Raw genomic sequence first — 20,753 nt, 5'->3', positions numbered from 1 at the left:
TCCTCTGAAAACTGCCGAGGAGCGCGAGGCTGAGCACCGTTTTACTGACAGGAGACTCCAGGTGGGTTCATGGAGGAGCTGTATGAGGGGATAGAGCAGGGATAGTTTGCATGTCTTCAGTTTCATGATCAGCTGAGCTACTAATATTAATGCTGATATAATAAATCTCGGCTTGATGAGCTTCTACTCATCCAGTCTTGTTTCGAGATGTTGCTGTGGGCTACCCACCTTTACTGAAAGTCTTTAGTGAAGTTACCATGTAGCAACTGGTAAACTTATGAATCAATGAAATGTAAGTCAGGGTACCAGAAAGTCGTGGAATTGTATTTTAAAATGCAGAATGTTTTACCTTTAATTGATAATCTCAGTGATTTGTGAGTCAAGACAGTTTTCTGAAGGCTGTTCATTTTTAGAAATGAAATATTCACCAGTTGGAAACAAAAAAAAAGAGTAATACACAGCATCATGTTAATGAATCTTGTGGTGCATCTGAGACCCCTGCTGTGTACTTTACATTATGGGGTGGTCAGTCTGTTGCACTTCATGTACCAGTTTCCTGTGAGGAGCAGCCTGATGGCTCCTCTTCTTCCTCCATGTTGGCTAAGAGTGTACAGTTGTAGTCCTGAGACGGGTCCTTGAGAGGCCTTCCCTCTCTGCTTGTCAAGGACAGCTGACTGCAGAGCAGAGTGAATGAAAGTAGTCTCTTGGACTTTTAGCATAACATCCCCTCTGGTCTCACTGATCATAGATGATAGCGTGGAGTCCGTCATGTTTCCGAAGACGTTTTTCATCTGTTACATCAAGGTGAACTGGGATGTGTTCAGGTAAAGGAAAATGACTGTATGGCATCTGGAGAACTGAGAGAAAGGCAGATAAAGGCAACATTTTTATGGCATCAATTTTGGTAGGAAATATTCTTAAATGTTACCTTTTAACTGGATTATTTCTTTTTTCCATGAAATATGGGATATTTTTTCAGCACTCTGCCCATACTATCTCTTTATTATTTAATAATGTTGGTATAAAGAGCAGGGTGCATTCTAATATCTGACCTTTATGGAGTATACAGTATTTAATGGATTCTGCTTTTCTTGAAAAACTCACAGGAAAACCATCTTGACACAGTTTGAAAGCTCCCTCTTTTTTTTCTCCTGTTCATGCAGATCAAGAGTATCTCAAATGGACGCAATGATCCGCCGGTGCCCTTTCCTGACTGCCGTGCCCAGCGTTTGCCTGCAGCTGGCTGGGAAGTCGTCGCTGGTGAGATATGCCCAAAAGTGCCCCGTGATGATGGACCTGGCCTCCAGAGCTCTGTCCTCTTCAGCCTCTGCATCCAAAGGCACTCCAACAAATGGTGAGTTGTGAGGCGGAGATTATAATGCATCCTGTTATGCATGATTAACAGTAAAATCAGTACAATAAATGCTGAATTAAATGCAAACATGATTTATATTTTATTTTGTACAGTTATAATTTAGGTATTTACTCCTGTGGTCTGTAGATCAAAAGCATGAGGTCAGGTTGCCCCCAGGCCACATCACACCACCTGCTGGCCAGGCTGTGGGCTCCAAATGCCCTTTTCTGGCTGCAGAAATGGTGCAGAAAAACAACAGGGTAGTCAGAGAGGCCAGCATGGAGCTGCAAGAGGACGTCCAGGAGATGCACTCTGTCCACACAGGTAAGTTACAGCCACGCCTGTAACTGGATACCCATACAGTAAGACAGTTATGTGAATTGTGAAAGGTCACTGTTTGGAGCATGCACACACTAGTGACATTTAAAGAGAGTTCATTAACAGTGCGCATCTTTCTTGAACAGGGAAAACAGATTCATCAGTTGTGGATGTTATCGAGGCAGACACAGGGGCCCCAAAGAACCTTTTTAAACCCATATCATCCAAAGTGTCTCACCTGCTAAAGGACAATCTGCCTGATGGTAAGACAAAATCCTCTTGATTGAGTCATTCTCAAAAAGCATGAGATTTTTTTCAAGCTCTTAAAGCCCTTATTTTCCCTCCATCAGCTGTCACCTTCCAGTATGACAAGTTTTTTGAAGAGAAGATTGAAGGCAAGAAGACGGATCACACATACAGGGTTTTTAAGACGGTGAACCGCCGTGCCTTCTCCTTTCCAATGGCAGACGACTACTCGCAGTCTTTTCACCAGAAGAGAGACGTGTCCGTGTGGTGCAGCAACGACTATCTCGGCATGAGCCGTCACCCCAAAGTCACCCATGCTGTCACGTGAGTAGGCTCGCTGATCAGAGGTCAGCCATAACTGTGGTTCGCGTCGTCAAACAGAAATCACAAGTGGACGGTGATGATCACAGATTCAGCCCTGGTGAAATACGAGATTTTAACCCTTTATTTTGTCTTGAAGGGAGACTTTACGGAAGCACGGTGCTGGTGCAGGAGGCACACGAAACATTTCAGGGACGAGCAAATTCCACGTGGAGCTTGAATATGAGCTGGCTGACCTGCATGGCAAGGATGCCGCACTGCTGTTCACTTCCTGCTTTGTGGCCAATGACTCCACATTGTTTACTTTGGCAAAAATGCTACCAGGTACATTCAATTTAGCTTTGCTTTGATTCAAAATTGTAGCGTATTTGATCACATTTTCTTGATTCAGTCTTAAATCTATGGGAGAGAGCCAAAGGCTGAACATTTCTTCCCTTTGCTCCCTCCTCTAGGTTGTGAAATCTACTCTGACGCTGGCAACCATGCCTCAATGATCCAGGGTATAAGAAACAGCGGAGTCAAGAAGTTTATCTTCCGTCACAACGACGTCAGCCACCTTCAAGAGCTGCTAGAGAAGTCGGACCCCTGCACTCCAAAGATTGTTGCCTTTGAGACAGTGCATTCAATGGATGGTAAGTACACAGTCCCCTGAGAGCAGCTTCATAGAGCATGGAATTTAAAAGATGTCATCATTTATTTGTTTGAAATTCATGTGTTTTTAGTGAATTGTCAGTTGGAAAATGAAGAAAAACAGGATTTATAGCATTCAGTAAGTCATTTTTATGATAACTATTCAAAGATAGCCTGATGAACACTGTGCTCTCTACAGGGGCCGTGTGCCCACTAGAAGAGATGTGTGATATTGCCCATAAGTTTGGTGCCATTACCTTTGTGGACGAGGTTCATGCCGTGGGTCTGTATGGGCCCAGAGGAGGAGGCATCGGGGACAGAGACAGAGTCATGCACAAGATGGACATCATCTCCGGTACCCTCGGTAAGTAGGGCTCCTGCTAACGAGGGGAAACCTCTCATAACACCCTCACCAGTCACATATGTGCCTCCCTGACTTGTTATGGGTTTCGTTTCCAGGCAAGGCATTTGGCTGCGTGGGCGGCTACATCGCCAGCACCAGCGCCCTGGTGGACGCGGTGCGCTCCTACGCCGCAGGCTTCATATTCACCACTTCCCTGCCCCCCATGCTGCTGGCGGGGGCTAAGGAGTCCATCAAGGTCCTGAAAAGCGAGGAAGGCCGGACGCTAAGGAGGAAACATCAGAGGAGCGTCAAGCTGCTCCGACAGATGCTGATGGACTCGGGCCTTCCTGTGGTACACTGCCCAAGCCACATTATTCCTGTCCGGGTAAGAAAATGAACAATTTATCCATTTAAGTGGTGCTGATGCAGGGATTCACTTCCAGGACAGTCTTTGGAACCACCAGGCAACCCTGCCACCGTACACTTGCCCAGTTTGCGTTTGCTATACTGACTGAAAGATGCCATTTTCACTGCTACAGCTGAATGCATCAGCGTTTTATTAAGGTCTGAATTAATTTGCAGACACTTTAAAATGTGAATGGGACACATGACGCATCTGTTTGGCAGGTGGCAGACGCAGAGAAGAACACTGAGATCTGTGACACCATGATGTCTCGTTACAACATCTACGTGCAGGCGATCAACTACCCCACTGTGGCTAAAGGAGAGGAGCTGCTGCGCATCGCCCCCACACCGCACCACACCCCTCAAATGATGTTCTACTTCGTTGGTATGCAGACTGTAGATTATGTCTTGTCTCATGAATCAAAAGTATGCACCTTTCTAAAAGTTTCTTGTTGGGTTGAAGATTAAGAAATAACAAAATGTCATAATTATACTCAAAAATTAACTTTAACCGTCATTTGCAAAGATGATGAAAGGAAAATGCTTTGTTCAGTGAACTCAACTCTGAAGCCCGGTAGCTGCGTTGGGATAGTGAGACAAGTCATTTATTTGAAACCCCAGCACAGTTTGGATTACTTTGACACTGTTTACGCTTTTAGATATACCTAATATCCATGATCAAAGCTGTTTGTATCCTCAGCTGTTCGCTCTCTCCGCAGACCGCCTGGTGAAGACGTGGAAGGAGGCGGGCCTGGAGCTGAGGCCGCACTCCTCAGCAGAGTGTGACTTTTGCCAGCAGCCTCTTCACTTTGAGCTGATGAGCGAGAGGGAGAAGTCCTACTTCACAGGCCTCAGTCACATGTTGTCAGCAGTCGCCTGATGTCACATAAAACACTGAATCCCAGCAAGCCCAGACTCCTGGTATACAAGCTATTTATTGCATTTTAATATTGAATATAAGTGGCCGCGTTTGTGTTCTGTGTCACCAGTAAACGTGTGGGTAAAGTGTTCATTTACTCCTGTGTGTTCATTTTAAATGTGTTAATTAGGCCTTTCACATGCCTTGATTTTATATATGTGTGAAAATGTGGTTTTCAAGAACAACACAAGTTCATAGATATATAAAGCACTAAAGCAACACTTGTTCTTTCTATTATTATTTGCTTTATAAAGGTTATGAATGCAGCCACTTGTGATAACAGCTATTTATCGCCTGTGGCTGTATTCGTAAATCTGTCATCTGATCAGTCAGCAGTTAGCTAAAGATTATTTCAAAGGATAAACTTCTGTTTATACATACATTAGAACATATGTTTGTCCCTTACATAGTTTACATCAGCAAGTTGGGTAAGATACCTCTTTTAGAAAACATATACGCAACATTAGGCTGAGGCTTTTTATGTAGAACCTGGTTTCAGAGCATCGAAAGCAAAGGTTGAATTAACATTTTCTAACTCCAGTTGGATGTTAAAGCGCTGTATTGGCGAAGGGTCCTGAGCTTGGAGCGCAGAGCAGCAAAGACGATCATGCGAAGCGTATTGTGTTTATGCTGCCTCACTGAAAACTGCTTTTCCCATAGCAATACAAAGACAATATTACGAGGTGGGTTGTCTTACTGATTTGCTGCAAATGTACATATGTGTTACTCAGAGATTTAATCCGCATAATCTATCTGACCGTTTCATGCTAGAATAATCTTCAAGTACGAAGTGAATGAGATAGCAGATGGGATGAAATATCACCCACTCGCTCCAAGCCAGTTATACAGTGAACACACGGTCAGCTGTCTCAAATCACTTATATGGTGCAGCCATGTCTTTTTGGGCTCGTAGCCTTTTAATCCTTTAGCACACAATATATTTGCACACACATGCACTGTATATGTAAACGATTTCATTAGATTCCTGGCAGAAAAATGATTAACAGTTACAACATGTTATGAAATGTGTCATTGCTTCCTTCTGTCCATATATCCCTCAAAAGTCCATTACATGGTGATGGAGAAACATGTGGTGTAGGTCTTGGGTGGTGTAGGATATATGTATTTACTTTTTCTACAAAAATAATCACTGGTTTTATCATAATACAACTACATACATTCCAAAGTAACTATTTATATAATGTTTTTCTATTGGAAAACCTGCAGGTTAAGTAAAAAAAAAAAAAAAAAAAAAAAGGCGCAGATGTGTCAAGTAGTGGTGTTCATGCATAATAAGCTTAAGGGCCGATTTGTGGTCATCTGGTCGTTCATTCATGAAATGCATGTCATGGGATACTTGGTTTCGCCACATGGAGGCACACTGCATCTCCTCTTTGCAGCTGTGAGGCTGTGACGTCAGACACCTCCCCCCTTTGCAGATGACTCATAGCTGGTGCAGCAGCTTTCATGATGAGCCACTAGATGGTATCAGCAGAGAACAGGATATTGTGTTTCCCATCTAGATAACATGGGAGATCATATTGCTTGCAATAAAATACAGCAAATATACTTTAATGTACCTGACAGCATGTGTCAGCGTAGCATGCAAAAGCAGAGATTATAGAGCAATTTAAATGAATTGTGAGATTTATCTACTGTCTGTTAATGTAGCAGCCTAATTTTATTTTTCATAAAAGACAGAGTTAACATTTTTATTGGCTTTATACATTTTCTATCCTGTCACAGAGCTTTATCATGTTTAGATAAGACGAGTTCAATAAAAAAAAAGCCCTTTACTCCCACATGCAAAGACACATGAATGGAGAGGAAGCTCTCCTCCCATCTGTCTCATCTCTGAATGCATCCCACTGTACATCTGCACGTGACAGGGTGTGTTTGTGCGCCCGTCGGGTACATGCGTGAAAGCCCTCAAAGCAGCACTTGACATGCAAAACCGGGCATTCTGTGAACCAAAGACTGAAGTCAACCCAAAGTTTCCTCTCTTTCCTCTGAGAGAATTACCATCAGCTCACGTTTGGAGCACATTATGTAACCAAAGTGTTGGTGGAAGTGGAGCAGTCAGGTGACCACCACCATCATGCAAGTCTAGGCTGCTCAGAACATGAGTCTTAGATGTATATATATATATATATATATATACTGGTATTTTAATTTAGTACTCTAGTTGTGTCTTGTGTTGATTCAGTGGATTTGGATTTACAATTTTGAGACAACTCTTGCTTCATAAGCAGTGAATCCAGGAAGTCTACTCTTGCTTGCAGGAAATGCTATACATTGACCTCATTGTCACATATTATTTCTGTCATCCATCACTGTCTTTTGTAGATGCAGGCTGTGGAGTCTGCTCACTTCCTTATTTCAGAAAGTCTTAGAGCAGGTCCAGCACCCCTATACTTCTTGAAGGAGAGTTCAACTGGAACAGCCATCATGTGGGTATGAGGGGCCACAGGCAGTGTGTCTGTGTGTGTGTGTTGGTTTTCAAACTCTTGATATTATGTGGTGCTTGGCTGTTGGAAGCAGGTGATGATATGGTGCCTGTTGTGTCTTATCAGTCTATGGTTGAGAGCATTTGTATGTGTGTGTGTGTGTGTGTGTGTGTGTGTGTGTGTGTGTGAGTGTGCAGGTTTAGCTCTATTCCTCATTCTGTGTTAATCCCGATGCTCTGCACATCTGTGCCCCCCCCCCCACTCACGTGCACAGGCAGATGAGCTATGGCTGGATTCCCACTGCACGCATCTCTCTCTCTCCTCCCTCGCTCTTATTTGCACACATTCACCATTTGCTTGCATTATCACACACATCAGTAGTGAACCATGGGAACGTTGTGGCTGCATTCTAAGAAAAGACTCATGCACAGCAACATGCTTGTGAATTTCCTATTGTGGTGACCGTGCAATATAGCTAATAACATAAGATACACCTCACATCAGAAATAAAATGAAAATTTAGGAAGAGAGCCATTTCAGGGGTGTGCCCAGTCAGATAATAAAATATTATCATGATGAAAAACATTGCCATACTTCTGTAGTGAAGTGTTCTGCTCTCCTGCAGGAAAATGCATCACCAGTTTAAAGTACTGCAAGGGGTGAGTAAAGGACAGTGGAGTTTGTTCTTCCAGGAAGAAAACTAATGAATTCAGCCCATTTGATTGTTTGTGTTCAAAATGAAGAGTGTGGTTTCACTGTAAATGCTGCATTACTCTTGTAATCCAGCATAATAAACTAATGCTTGTTCTTAGTATTGTATTGTGAAGTTATATGCCATAGGTATAGTCTGGTGCCATTTAAAATACTGTATTCTGATTTGAAAGGGTGCCATGAGAGCACTTCAGTAAACTGCTGCATGGATCAGGGTTGCATATTATGTGCGATAATGTCATCCCACCTCATTCGTCACATCCATTAAGAATGTAGGCCCTCAAAAAGCAAGCATGCAAGCTGCAACTATGCAAATATTATTCAAGATTATTGTGACACTAGCTCAGACACACCTTGAGGCTCCCCATGGGAATTTGCAAGTGATTCAGTTGGTAATAAAAGTTACACAGTGTCATTACAAGGTTATTTGGCAGCCTAGAATAGAACCCAGGGGAAACGTGGGCCTCATATTTAGTGATCTTTAATGATAACAATCGCCTTGAAAACCAGTGTCAGCTTGCTTTAATGGCACAAACAGCTGTCAAGACAAATGATTGACAAAACTGTGACTGGCAAAATGATTCCATTGAGACTTGCTGGTGCCAAACTTTGTGATTTCTCTGCTGTGACTTTAAATCATAAGGAATAAACTCCTCCCTCTGGAGTTGCTCTACTGTCAACTAAAAAAAAAAAAAAAGAAAAACCCTCCCATGCATCGGAATGGTAAGACGAGTGCATGGAGGACCCTGGTACGACGTGGAGTAGCTGAAGTTGATGAAGAGATTATTGGCTGTAAAAAAAACAAAACCCAGTCACATTTAAACTTGTGTATCGTGTGAAGAGGTCTCCATTAGCTGTGGGGCAGCTCGGGACTCTCTGACTGATGGAAACAGAGAAGAGGAAAAAGGGGAAATCTTCGCTCCGGCACAGAAGCGCCATGCACTTGCGAGGCAACATTTAACGCTTCTTCTCCTCGGGTGAAATGTAGTTGATCGTCGTTCGGTGGACCATGTAGTGATGTGTTCGCGCTTGCACGTAGTATGATATTGAGTCCGATATGTCTAATGTGACGCCGAGCAAAAGCGTGGAATGGCTGCAACTCGAGTTAGAGTCCGGAGGCACTTCGCTGCTCCTGCTGGACTGCCGCTCACATGAGCTTTATGAATCATCCCACATAGAGACCGCCATCAACCTGGCCATACCGGGGCTGATGCTCCGGAGGTTCAAGAAGGGCAACATACCCATCCGGACTATCATCCCTCACCACGAGGATAAGGAGAAGTTCATACGGCGGTGTAAGACGGACACGGTCGTGCTGTATGATGAGTGCACGGTGGACTGGCAGGACTGTGGCGCTCCGGCGTCGGTTTTGGGTTTACTTCTTCAAAAACTATGGGAGGACGGCTGTAAAGCGTTTTACCTGGAGGGTAAGTAGTTTTGCTGTCGAGTTAACCTGAGCCATTAAAGCATACATTCATGTAAAATGTACGTAACGTTAGCTGGTGACAGTGTGTCTGCGACGGAGTTTATAACGTTAGAGAACGTCTGTTAACCGACGCCGCTTTAACGTTACAATTCGATAGCTAAAGTGTTCTTAGTGGCCAATATTAAGCTAGTTTTGGCGCAGTGTTAGCAAACGTAGCATCTTTAGAAACGTACGTTACTAAGAGCTAACGAGTCTTTTTTTGGAAGAGACGTTGCTAAATGAAGCAAAGAGGTTTTAAACTTTCAAACACCGTCTTTGGAATTGTAAGAACGTTTGTCTCTGTCGTGTTCTAACGTTCCAAACGTTGACGTTACTTGTGCGCTAAAGTTCGTCATGTGTTGTGGGTTCGCGGTCAGTACGCTGTGCAAAACTTTGTGTGTTGTGTGTCACTGAGATTCTCAATTAAAATTCCAAAATGGCTGCGCCATGTTTTGCTCTAGCAGGAACAGGCATGCATTTCATGAATGGTCTGTTTTTTGGAGGGGAACTTCAGCTGCTTCTTTCCAGCTCTGCTTCAATACCCAACAGCCTTTCTGCCATTTTAAGTATGATTGAAATAAACAGTTTATGTGCAGATGTCAGTTTTGTTTAGAAACAATCCAACCTTATTAATGTGACTTTGTTCATTTGTGTTTTGGCGCTTGTCCAGGTGGATTTGTAAAGTTCCACACGGAGTACCCAGAACACTGTGAGACCCTCCTGGACAGCTCCTGTCCCAGCTCCTCTCCTCCGCTGTCTGTCCTGGGTTTTGGCAATCTCCGGATCAGTTCAGATTGTTCCGATGGGGAATCCGATAGAGAGCCGAGCAGTGCCACGGAGTCTGAGGAGAGCCCCATCCCCAGCAACCAGCCTGCCTTCCCTGTCCAGATCCTACCCTACCTTTACCTGGGCTGCGCCAAAGACTCCACTAACCTTGACGTGCTGGGCCAGTACAACATCAAGTACATCCTGAACGTCACACCCAATCTCCCCAACATGTTCGAGCATGACGGCCACTTCAGGTACAAACAGATTCCCATTTCGGACCACTGGAGTCAGAACCTGTCCCAGTTCTTCCCAGAGGCCATATCATTTATAGGTGAGTAAGTCCAAACTTAAAACAAACACACACACTTTTCAGAAAATAAATGTGTTGTCAGTGTGTGTGCAGTGTGTGATTAGTTGTTTGTTTTGCCACAGAGAGTATAGTAACCCTGTGTGGGCTGGGCACCTTTTGGTATATGAGACTTAAACCAAAGCATTAGTAAAGTAAATTGGTGTGTGAATGTGTTTGTGGGACAGGTGGGTGTTATTTTCATAAGCAAATTGTGGTTTATACTGCAAGACGTGATAAAACCTCCCTCCCAAACCACTTGTGTAGGCTGTTATCAGCTGTTGTACAACAGTATCGCTGAATTTCTTTGATGCACAGTAACAGCACATTAATCTTGAAAATAAACATGTATTTTCCTGTTTTTGGTGGCACCACAGCACACTCTTTCAATTTCACTTTTGATTCGTAGCATATCACCACGGCTGCACCTGAAACCACAGCTTCTGACTTGTTTGTTCGGTGGTTGCAAGGCTGTGTATCATGAACTGGTTTCCAATGGGTTTAGAGGTAGAATGAGGAAGGAAGTGTTGTTTCCACTCTCTGGGGCTGTGTTTGATTGCAGGGTCACAAGTTAGTCGTCGTGTTGTTTAGTTGGCAGTTGTTTGCTAATGTGCTGTAGCTGTGTGTTAAGTAAACTGTTTTCCAGGTCAATTGAAATGTTTGAACAAGAATTGAGCCTCTCATTCAACAGCAGCAGCTAATTGAACCATTTTGTGCCATCAACAGGGTTACTTCTAAGAGTCAGAATAACATTAATTACCACAAAAGCCCTTAAAAATTGTAGTACAGAAAAGTATTAACCAATGAAGATATTATTTCAGATAATCTGAAAACTGCAAAGGTATGTTTTCTATACTTGAATACTCAGATAACTTTCTGATGACCATAGTTTTTCCTTCCTCTCACAGATGAAGCTCGGTCGAAGCAGTGTGGCATCCTGGTCCACTGCCTGGCCGGCATCAGCCGCTCAGTCACAGTCACCGTGGCCTATCTGATGCAGAGACTCAACCTCTCCCTGAACGACGCTTACGACTTTGTCAAGAGGAAGAAGTCCAACATTTCCCCTAACTTCAACTTCATGGGTCAGCTCCTGGACTTTGAGAGGACGCTGGGGCTGCACAGTCCCTGTGACAACCGTTCCACCAGCAAGGAGCAGCTCTTCTTCACCACACCAACCAATCACAATGTCTTCCAGCTAGACACACTGGAGTCAACATGAGGATTGATTGGGCGGCCTTTTTGTTGTTTCCTGTGGTGTCTGTGAGGTTTTCTGAGCCTGTCAGATGCCTAACTAGCTGACACAAGCAGTAAGTCAGTTACAGTATTTCTGCACCAAAAGAAACTACATTGATCTTTTAAAGGAACAGAGCGCGTATGCAGACTCTGTTAAATCCGGTCTCAATGCCTTAATACCTAACACAAGGGTGAGTTTTGCTCTCCACCATACATGGCATTAATCAGTGGTCATGTACAGCCATAACAGCAGGACATTTCATAACTTTTCTATTAAATCTACGATTGTTGTTAGACTGTTATCTGTTATTCACCAGCTGTAAAGTGGATGTTTATGTATTACTTTGTATCAGTTATGATTATTGCCTTGATGGTCTAAAAGGAGCTTTTGGCCAAGCAGAATGTTTTCTGGGTGGGGACCAATCTGAGATGTTTTGATGGTACTCTAGCTGAGGGAAATAAGCTACTACTAGTGATCCGGCCTTGAATTATTGTCCAGTTTTTCTTCTGATGACTGTTGGCAGCTCTCTTGCAGTAGAACGGAGTCACCACAGAAAGTATTTTTTCTTATGCTTTCACTCCTGATACCTTCACTAACAGTGAGCACCATGATGTTCAATAGTTATTCTTTAAATGGAAGATCAAGTGGCCCCTTTGGTGAAATATCAAAGATAATACATAATATTCTTCAGAAACGCTCCTGTACACTCTGTTGCTTATAACTGCATTATTTGCATGTGATTGTGTTCTACCAAGGACCTTGTTTTGTAACCTCTAGGTCATATTGCCTGTTGTTGTTGAGGCCTTGACCATACCTTAACATGTAATTGAACTGTATGGCAGTTACCAGGCTGGGGTATTGTGTATAGGACTGGCTTTTACCATGATTGAAAGGAACAAATGTGTAAGTAATCAGTGTATAAAAGAATGGATGTTCACCTTATTTTTTACTCAGTCTTCAGTCTGCAGCTACTCCTTCTGTGGCACAGTAATGTTAAGGGAAACACGATGTATAATTAGCTGTTCTCTATTGCCAGTCTCGTCTCAGAACAAACGAGTGAGTTTGATGTGCGAGAGGGAATGAAAGGAAATGAGTTTGACAAAATGTGTTCTTACCTCACAGAGAGGCATTTTCAGGGATTTTTATACAAGGCATCTGCATCTCGTCATGGCCTCTTAAAGTGCATCCAAGGGCTGTTTTGTTTGGTATGTTTGTAAAGATGTACATAAAATGTGGTTGTTATGGGGGACATTTTCTCAAAATCATGAAGGATGCGAATGTCACCCTATTTTGACCCTTATGTATAGTATATGTAAAGCTAAATGTCCAAGACATTCTGTACAAGTTTATACAACAAATATATTGTATATTTTTACTTGAATATCTTTTTTTTGTCTTTGTCCAGACGTTGGAGTCTTTCTGCTGAAAGTTGATAGCACGCTTCCATAAAACAAAAGTGGTTGTGTGGTTAAGTCAGGACCTAAGATTGCCGTGAGAAGGCAAAGTTTTGAGAGCAGTGGCTCTGCTGTCCAGCCCCAAGGCTCTAGGTGTGGTCAGATGTCCGCTTTCTGTCCACTCGTAATGCTCGGCTTCCTGTCTCCCACAGGCTTTCTGACACAAAGACATTTGACAGGGCCAGATCTGTCAATACCACAGCGCAGACACACCCACAACCAGTCACTCAAACAGCGCTCAAAGGAAGAGGAAGATGACACAGCATGTACTCTACCGCAGATACAAGACTTCCGACCGCTCTTCTGTGCCACTTGGGGAGTGATAAAATTTAATGACAGTGTTGCGTAATAGATGTGTACTCACCTCGGTTAAGCGTGTTTCGTTAAATATGATTTTAACATTTATTGGAAAAAGTGCATTAAAGTCATAAATGCACTTTGTTTAAAAAAAGATAATAATATCTACAGTATCCAAGTATCTCCACATTCATACTACGATTAATAGAGGGAAACTCACATCATGTGTCTGCTCTGCTTTTACGACTTTCATGATATAGTTTAAGAAGTATTTACACCAAAGTTAATATTAATGTATCATTATATTCAGGTTCCCTTCAGAAAACAGTCAGTCTTAAAAAGCATTGAGCTATGTTCATGATTTCAGGCAAAAAAGGTTCAGGTGTTCACAAGGTGAATCAGAATAGGTAGATGCATCTGTTTATCGCTCATGGCAGAAATCAGCCGGTGATGATTAGATTACTCAAACATAGGCGTTTCCAAATGCATGTGTAAAGTTGCTGGAAGCACTATGTGTTTAGATTTATGCTTCGTTAAAGCTCCCTGAATGCCCCATTGGTTTCTTATTGTCTCTACCTTGTCTAAGAGATTTATTCATATGTTCTCTCGACGACAGAAAGATGATGCTGTGAATTCCCTTCCCTGAAGAAATTACTTCTTGGAGTGAAGCCAAGCTTTGTAAGTCAGAAAAAAAATGGGTGGGGGACATGTTATGTAGTTGATCTGTGAAGCAGTTCATGGTCCAATAACTGTCACTCTGTGGGATTTAATGACTTAAATACTGCACTAAAACAGGTTTAGTTCAAGCTTCAGGGGCTGAGATGACTTGAGAATATTGCAACAGGCTAAATGTGAAATCTTCAACTTTCACAGCAGCAATGCAGCACTTGAAGAGACTTGCCTAGCAACACCTCACACTTGTGATAATAAAAGCTGTTGAGTGATGGGTTTTCCAGCATGACTGAACCCGGCTGGCCACATACCTGCAGGGCAAAACCTGTGATTAGGTCTGAAAAGACACCCACAATAAGGCAGAGGCAATGGGTGGCTGCAGTGCATGAAAGGCAGGAGTGCAGTGCCTGGGGATGACGGCTGTGAGAGCCATTAATTAGACAGGTACTGTCTGTAACCGGCACTGTATATTTACGGTATATGGGCAGTACTGTACAAGAGTAGTAAGTAATGATTTATACAACCCTGATTTCCAAAAAGGTTGGGACAATGTGCAAACAGAATGTGATCATTTGTTAATCCTTCGACATATACTCAATAGAAAACAGTACAATAAGACAATATATTTAACGTTTTACCTCATCAACTTGCTCAAGGTCTATAAACTCAATGTATGTCCCAAGGATTATCCCATCCTGAGGATGCACTGAAGTTTGCATCCCTGTTTTGGACAATCCAGTCTGCTCCTTTCAAAGCTGACTCTTGGAAAGACTCAGATCTGCTCAAGCCCAAGCCTGGAAAATCAGCTGCAAGTGGCACCATCTGACATGAGGCACCTCACCAAAGAGAAACACTTCCAGCCATTGCATTACAGGTTAGTGTGATATGTGTGTTCAATAACTAAGTATGGCCCTTGATAGGAAATAGGACATTACTGCATGGGCTTGGGAATGTTTCATTGTCATTAAACACAGTCCATTTGCAAATGATAGCGTTCTGTTTTTATCTACATTTTATACAGCTTCCCAACTTTTTTTGGAATCAGGCTTGTAAAGACACACACACACACCTTCAAAGATCAATTTTTATTGCTGTTGCATGGCAGATCTTCAGCTATAACGTGCAGGGGCTGTTCATGTGTGGGGCTGCCTTTAAGCTACTTTCCGAATGTTTTGGCACCAGCTATCCCGTGCTGAGTGTCTCACCTGGGAGTTAAGCATAGCCTTTTGCATTCTGTAATTATAAATCGTTTGGTGTGCTGCTGCTGCCGGCTTCAAAAGCAAGGTGTGGGGTCTTAGCAGCTCCTGTTTTCCCCCTGTTACTAAGTTACTCAAGAAAATCAGTAGGAAACTCACGCCTTCTCATGTAAATAGAAATTACAGAGCTTATTGTGAACTGTGACAGAACTTTTTGAGTCAAACCTTTGAAGAGAAAATATACTTTCCATATCTAGAACATAGGATGCCTGTGCGTGTAATTCACAAGCTTTTTTTTATGCTCTCACAGTATGTTTTGTGTGACAGATAAGTGGAGTATTTTTGTCCTGTTATGATCACCCCATGAGGGGAAGCAGAGGCTAATGCAGTGCTTGCTCAGCAGTAGTTGCTGGGGAAGCAGATGTGCATGAGACTGACAGGATTTTAGCTTGAGGTGGGGGCAGGAGGGGCCATGTGTCTGTTTGCAAGCAAGTGTGTGTGTGTGTGTGTATGTGTGTGTGTGTGTGTGTTGTGGAGGCTGAGCAGAAGCCAGTCAGAGCTGGTTCACACCTGCTGTGGTTAAAAGAACATACTTAGCATACTGCATGACTGACAATAATTTCACAGCTGCTTCTGCCTCTGATGCACAGTAACTGGGATAGTTCATTTATTCAGCTCAGCCTCGCTGACTACAGAGGCTCATTTTTAGATGAGCAACAGCGGAATTAGTTGGTGTTTTTTACTTCCATGAAATAATACAGAAGATCCAATGGTCACTATCCTATTACAGATCAATATGTAGCATCCTGTAACAGCCAATCCCAGCTGAATAACTGCCATCTTTAATGAAGGGATTTTTACTCCCAGTGGTCTCACAGCAGATGTTCAGGGCAGAGGAGAATAATCCTAATCGCAGTATTTTGCCCAGTCTCTGACATCATGTCACTGAAGAGGCGATGACATCATTGATGCTGTGCTGTCCTCTGAGCCGTGCCATCCTTATTTTTGAGCTAGCATTTAGACAGAGCCTCATGATAGTGAACAATCGGTGCTTGTTACCAGCAATTATGGAGAACATGGGAATTTTAATTATTTCTAAATCAGTGTGGATTCATGGTGGCATTGAATCACAAAATATATCCTTTAGTCATGGTTTCATACAACTGTAGCCTATTGAAATGGCATGTATTCATCTCCTGTTGTTGGGGAGTGCCATTTCTCAGAATCCTTGAATCATATTGAAGCCACTTGCAATGCTTCCTACTTCCCCATATTTGTAATATAATAAGCATAGATCCAAAGTTAGACAGGCCCCCTCAGCCATAGAGAGGAAGGACACATTTACAAGCCGAACAAGGCTCGACTGTGGTTTGTCGTTTAAAAACGTTGCCACAACTAATCATAAAAAGAGGCACTTCAAATCATATGACGATCTTATTTGTAACGTTGTCACCGGTGAAAATTTAGATGTCTGCTTGTAGGAAATCCATCAGGTCATGCTAGACTTTCCAGCCATCTAACAGGAAGTATCTTATCTCTCCAGGAAGCCACTACTGATACACTATCTTTTCAAAACAGCTCTCACAACCCTCCTAACTAACTCTAGTGAAACAAATCTTTTCTGGGAGACATGTATGTCCTCTGAGGAGGAAGAAAAGTGTTAGTTTTGGCAAGGAGAATACTGGGTCATGTGTAAAGCAGAGCCACATGGAATACTAGTGGCAGAGCTAGGCAGCCATCTGTTAATACCAGAAGTCTCTCAGTTCGTGGCCAATTTCACCATCCGGTGATGTACAGTAGCCTGCGCTCACCAAGCACCGAGAACAAAGTGATATTTGTTTGCAGTTTAATCTGTGGCTGAGTGAATGAAAAGGAACATTCCTCGTGTCTTGCTAGACCCGACACAAAGTAAAGGTCATCCGTCTATCATGTGTTCTTGCCTGGGATCTGCAGAGGAGGCCATGCTGGGAACTGTCTTGCTGTCTGGTATGCCATTCACACGAGGCCATATGTTGCTTACAGTACAGAAATGCTGAGTGAGCCAAAGAGCATGTCTGTGCCTCGGGATGTTCTTCAACAACGCTAGTGACCAAATTAATGATGTCATAGCTCAGAGGAGAGGAATTTCCGATCGTCTGTCACTTAAAACAAACAAATTAACACTCAGTGAGCCTGCTGGAGAGAATGTTTAAACCTTTGTTGAAATGTCTCTCATTAGCTCGAGCTAAACATGCAGTTTTATACTCTAGTGAAATCTTACACACTTCAGCAGTGTGTAAGATTTAGGGGGCTCTACTGGCAGATTATGGCAGAAATGGAATATAACACTCTTAAGTATGTTCTCATTTGTGTATAAACACCTGAAAATCACTGTGTTTTCGTTACCTTAGAGTGAGCTCTTTATATCTATAGAGGCAGGCAGTCCATGTTTCAACAGTAGTCCAGAACGGTCAAACCAAATGCTGGCCCTAGAGAGTGCCTTATGTGTTTTCCATGAGTTTTGCTGCCACCGTAGCTTCTCCTACATGCTATGATAAGTGAGGGGAGAAGCAAGGCATATTCAGTTAATTGCAATCTGCAACCTCAGCATTAGATGCCACTAAATCCTACACAGTGGTCCTTAAAGTACTCTTTTTGTTGTGTGTAAGAGAATTGGCGCAGTTCTCCACAGCTCTATATCATCTTTCAGCTCATTATTTTGTTTTTTCTGCCCACACCTTTACTGTTTTGGTTCACTCTCATGGCTCTCATAACAGATGTTTTCTGCCAGTCGTCTGCTGCCAAAAGAGCTCTGATACAACCAGCACTAGATGGATTAATGAGCGCTAATATCACTCTATGCTTCTGCTGGGACTGTCGATAGGCAGCCGTTTGCTACGTTCACCATATCAATTTTATAAGGTAGAACTTTTACTTGCAGTGGAGTGTTTTTACAATGCAACGTTGCTGCTTAAATATATGATCTGAATACTTTTCCACCATTTTACACAGATGCAAGTTTCCTTTCTGAGTGGTAAAAATAGATAAACCCTCGAGTGGTACATTAAAACAAAAACAATCGCTGTTATTCATTTGAATGGATGAATAGTTGTTGTGGAATCTGAGAATTCTGTGTCTTGTAGTCCTGCTGTTCTATGGGCCTTTATGGCCGGGCAGTCCAGAAACAGTACTTCAGTGTTCTCAGCACCAGAAGTGGGATGGAGCATCATGATACAATATTCTGTCTGTTCAAGTTTGATTTGCAGTCCTTCCACTCTCTCTTTGTCTAAAGCGTTCCACTTCCTCATTGTATATTTATGGCAACAAAAACAGCCTACTGAAAAAACAGCCGATCATCTAAGTTTCTGTATGTATTCACAATCAGGATCATTTGTAGTGAATCCATGGTTTCCTTTTGTTTTTGGAGAGGACAGTGTGGCTCACAGATGGCAGCATAAAATCATCCTTTTACCCCAGCCAGACTATAAACAACACAAAACATCAAACATAAGAAATCCTTATCACATGACCCGAGAAAGAACACTAGCTATTAATCGAGAGATTTTGGGAGCATGCATGTGTACTTCTATGCCACTGTGAATGGTGGTATGAAACGTTTCCAGATATTAGGCTGTGATGTTCAGCGCTGGACAACTTCCAAGACCATGTGATCTAGAGAAGCAAGAAAAACAGGAATCCTCTAAACCCAAAAGCCTGCTGGATTGAAAAGCAGGTCTCCGTGTGTGGGTGGCAGAGAGATGGTATGAGTAGTTAACGCCTTCCAAGCTCTAAAACATGTCCAGGGTATTCCTCGCTCTTCCGGGGATTTTATGCATCTATAAATCATACTGAGCTGGGGAAAGGCTATGAAAACATCACACTGTTGGTGTAGCTTAATAATGCAGTTTTAGAACAATTTCATGGTGGATTCTGACTCTTATGTGATCGAATGGCTTTAATGGATGAGTTATACATCAATTAAACTATAGACCAGTGTGTTGTGTGTGTGGATGTGTTTTACTCGTGTTGTGGGGACATAAATGTGTTGTGGGTACTTGCCCTCTCCATATAGCACAAGTCTCTATAATGTAAATCATTAAATTTTAGGGTGAAGACTTTGGTTAAGGTTAGGGTTAGAGTTAGGCAAGTTGTGGTTGTGGTTATGGTAAGCCTCCAGGAAATGAGTGCAAGTCAATGTAATGTCCTCTTAAGTGATGGAAACACAGCTGTGTGTGTGTGTGTGTGTGTGTACTGTATACAGCTCTACATCCGCCTGACTCATTCTTAACCAATGGAATAACCCGTTTTACCCTGCGTACACACACACACACTGGTATAATAAAACTGAATGAAGTCAGTTATGTAATATTGATAGCTTCCTATTACCTATGCAAATCCCCTCTATCTCAGTCACTTTCCAAGGTCAGTGTAACAGGGGTGTGTGCGCGTCTCACACACTATAAGAAAACAGGTCTTACGGTGGCTTATGTGTCCCTGAAATCCACTTTACCAAAGGTGGCTCATAACCGCAGTGTGTGTTAATAACAGCAGGCATGAGTCATCAGGCCTGTCTTGTGCAACTGCGTCACTTCTCCACCCAACTTGCTGCTAGTGCGCCACACCCCAGATTCATTCACACACTCTGCTCTGCTGCTGCCCAGCCTCCCATTGATGGCAGGGAGAGCACTACTCATCCCGTTCCACGCTGCAGACGGCGGCTTATAGAGCTTATAATGAACTCTGGCAGCAGAGCAGTGCAATCTGTGCGATTAAAAAAAAAAAAATAGCACATCAATTTTTCACATGACATCTTTTCACCCCCAAATTATCACTTGGTTTTAATGCAGTGTTTTTGGTCAGTGCAGCTGGACTGGAAATAGCTGTAGCTAGTGCAGTTGGTGTAGTGTGTTATATTTGTCAGACTGTTTGGTCTGGCGGAGCAGCACCGCTGATTGGGGTTTAAAATCCCACAAGTATAACAGACCATTAGGACTGAATGGAGCTAACAGGACCCTCTGGGAGACAGAGATGGAGGGAGGTGGGGAGGCCTTTGGACGCTGTCATCAGTCAGGCCACTGACGTCACCTGCTCACACAAAACACAGCCGACCCCCTCTTACATAGCAAGACTACAGAAGAGATCAGTTTCACGATTTAAAAAACGATGGGTGCCCTCTAGAAAGGATAAATATATTTTTTGGAAATGGATGAAAATGGTCTCCCATCATTCAGTCTGGAAATCAGATACTGATTTTTTTTTCAGATACTGTAATGAACATTAGCATATTGTCCATATTATGCTTAAAGTCATCAACCCCTTTTCATTCTGACTTGATCTATCTACTTGTTGTCAGTGCAGCTATCCTATGAAATCTCCTCACCCTCTGATTCCTGTGACTGAGCCAAACAAGCAGATAAGATTGTGTTTCCCTGCTGACATCAAGTGGCCACTGTGTTAACTGCAATACTGCTAAGCTGCTAAAACTGCAGCAGTTTACCATTAGAATCTAAACTCACTACCAGAGAAATAATACATATATTTAATCTAGAGTAAATGCTTGTTGGTATGAAATTAATGTTTCTACTCAAATCTTCTATATACAGTATTTCAGTACACTAACATGTGTGTCAGATTTAAAGATGTTTTAA

At 42.7% G+C, this 20,753-nt stretch overlaps 2 protein-coding genes across 4 annotated transcripts; both read left to right on the top strand.

The window, feature by feature from the left end:
• Positions 1-29: 29 nt before the first annotated feature.
• LOC121612789 (5-aminolevulinate synthase, nonspecific, mitochondrial-like) lies at positions 30-4,662 on the top strand. Of its 3 annotated transcripts, none has more exons than XM_041945890.1 (11): positions 30-61; positions 1,164-1,354; positions 1,502-1,678; positions 1,819-1,935; positions 2,023-2,242; positions 2,379-2,563; positions 2,692-2,871; positions 3,069-3,233; positions 3,329-3,597; positions 3,840-4,002; positions 4,337-4,662. In XM_041945890.1, the coding sequence occupies exons 2-11, from the start codon at positions 1,180-1,182 to the stop codon at positions 4,495-4,497; spliced, it is 1,812 nt and encodes a 603-aa protein (XP_041801824.1). In that variant the 5' UTR covers positions 30-61; positions 1,164-1,179; the 3' UTR covers positions 4,498-4,662. The 3 variants fall into 3 exon arrangements, with proteins under 3 accessions (XP_041801824.1, XP_041801822.1, XP_041801823.1); XM_041945888.1 differs by lacking the exon at positions 30-61 and adding an exon at positions 769-824; XM_041945889.1 differs by lacking the exon at positions 30-61 and adding an exon at positions 790-904.
• A 3,747-nt stretch (positions 4,663-8,409) lies between these two features.
• Positions 8,410-12,882, top strand: LOC121612604 (dual specificity protein phosphatase 7-like). Its single transcript, XM_041945609.1, has 3 exons — positions 8,410-9,121; positions 9,830-10,258; positions 11,182-12,882. The coding sequence occupies exons 1-3, from the start codon at positions 8,752-8,754 to the stop codon at positions 11,490-11,492; spliced, it is 1,110 nt and encodes a 369-aa protein (XP_041801543.1). The 5' UTR covers positions 8,410-8,751; the 3' UTR covers positions 11,493-12,882.
• The last annotated feature ends 7,871 nt before the right edge of the window (positions 12,883-20,753 follow it).

This window comes from Chelmon rostratus, chromosome 10, assembly GCF_017976325.1.
Source record: "Chelmon rostratus isolate fCheRos1 chromosome 10, fCheRos1.pri, whole genome shotgun sequence".
Lineage (NCBI taxonomy): Eukaryota > Metazoa > Chordata > Actinopteri > Chaetodontiformes > Chaetodontidae > Chelmon > Chelmon rostratus.
This window is presented reverse-complemented; position numbering and strand designations above follow the sequence as displayed.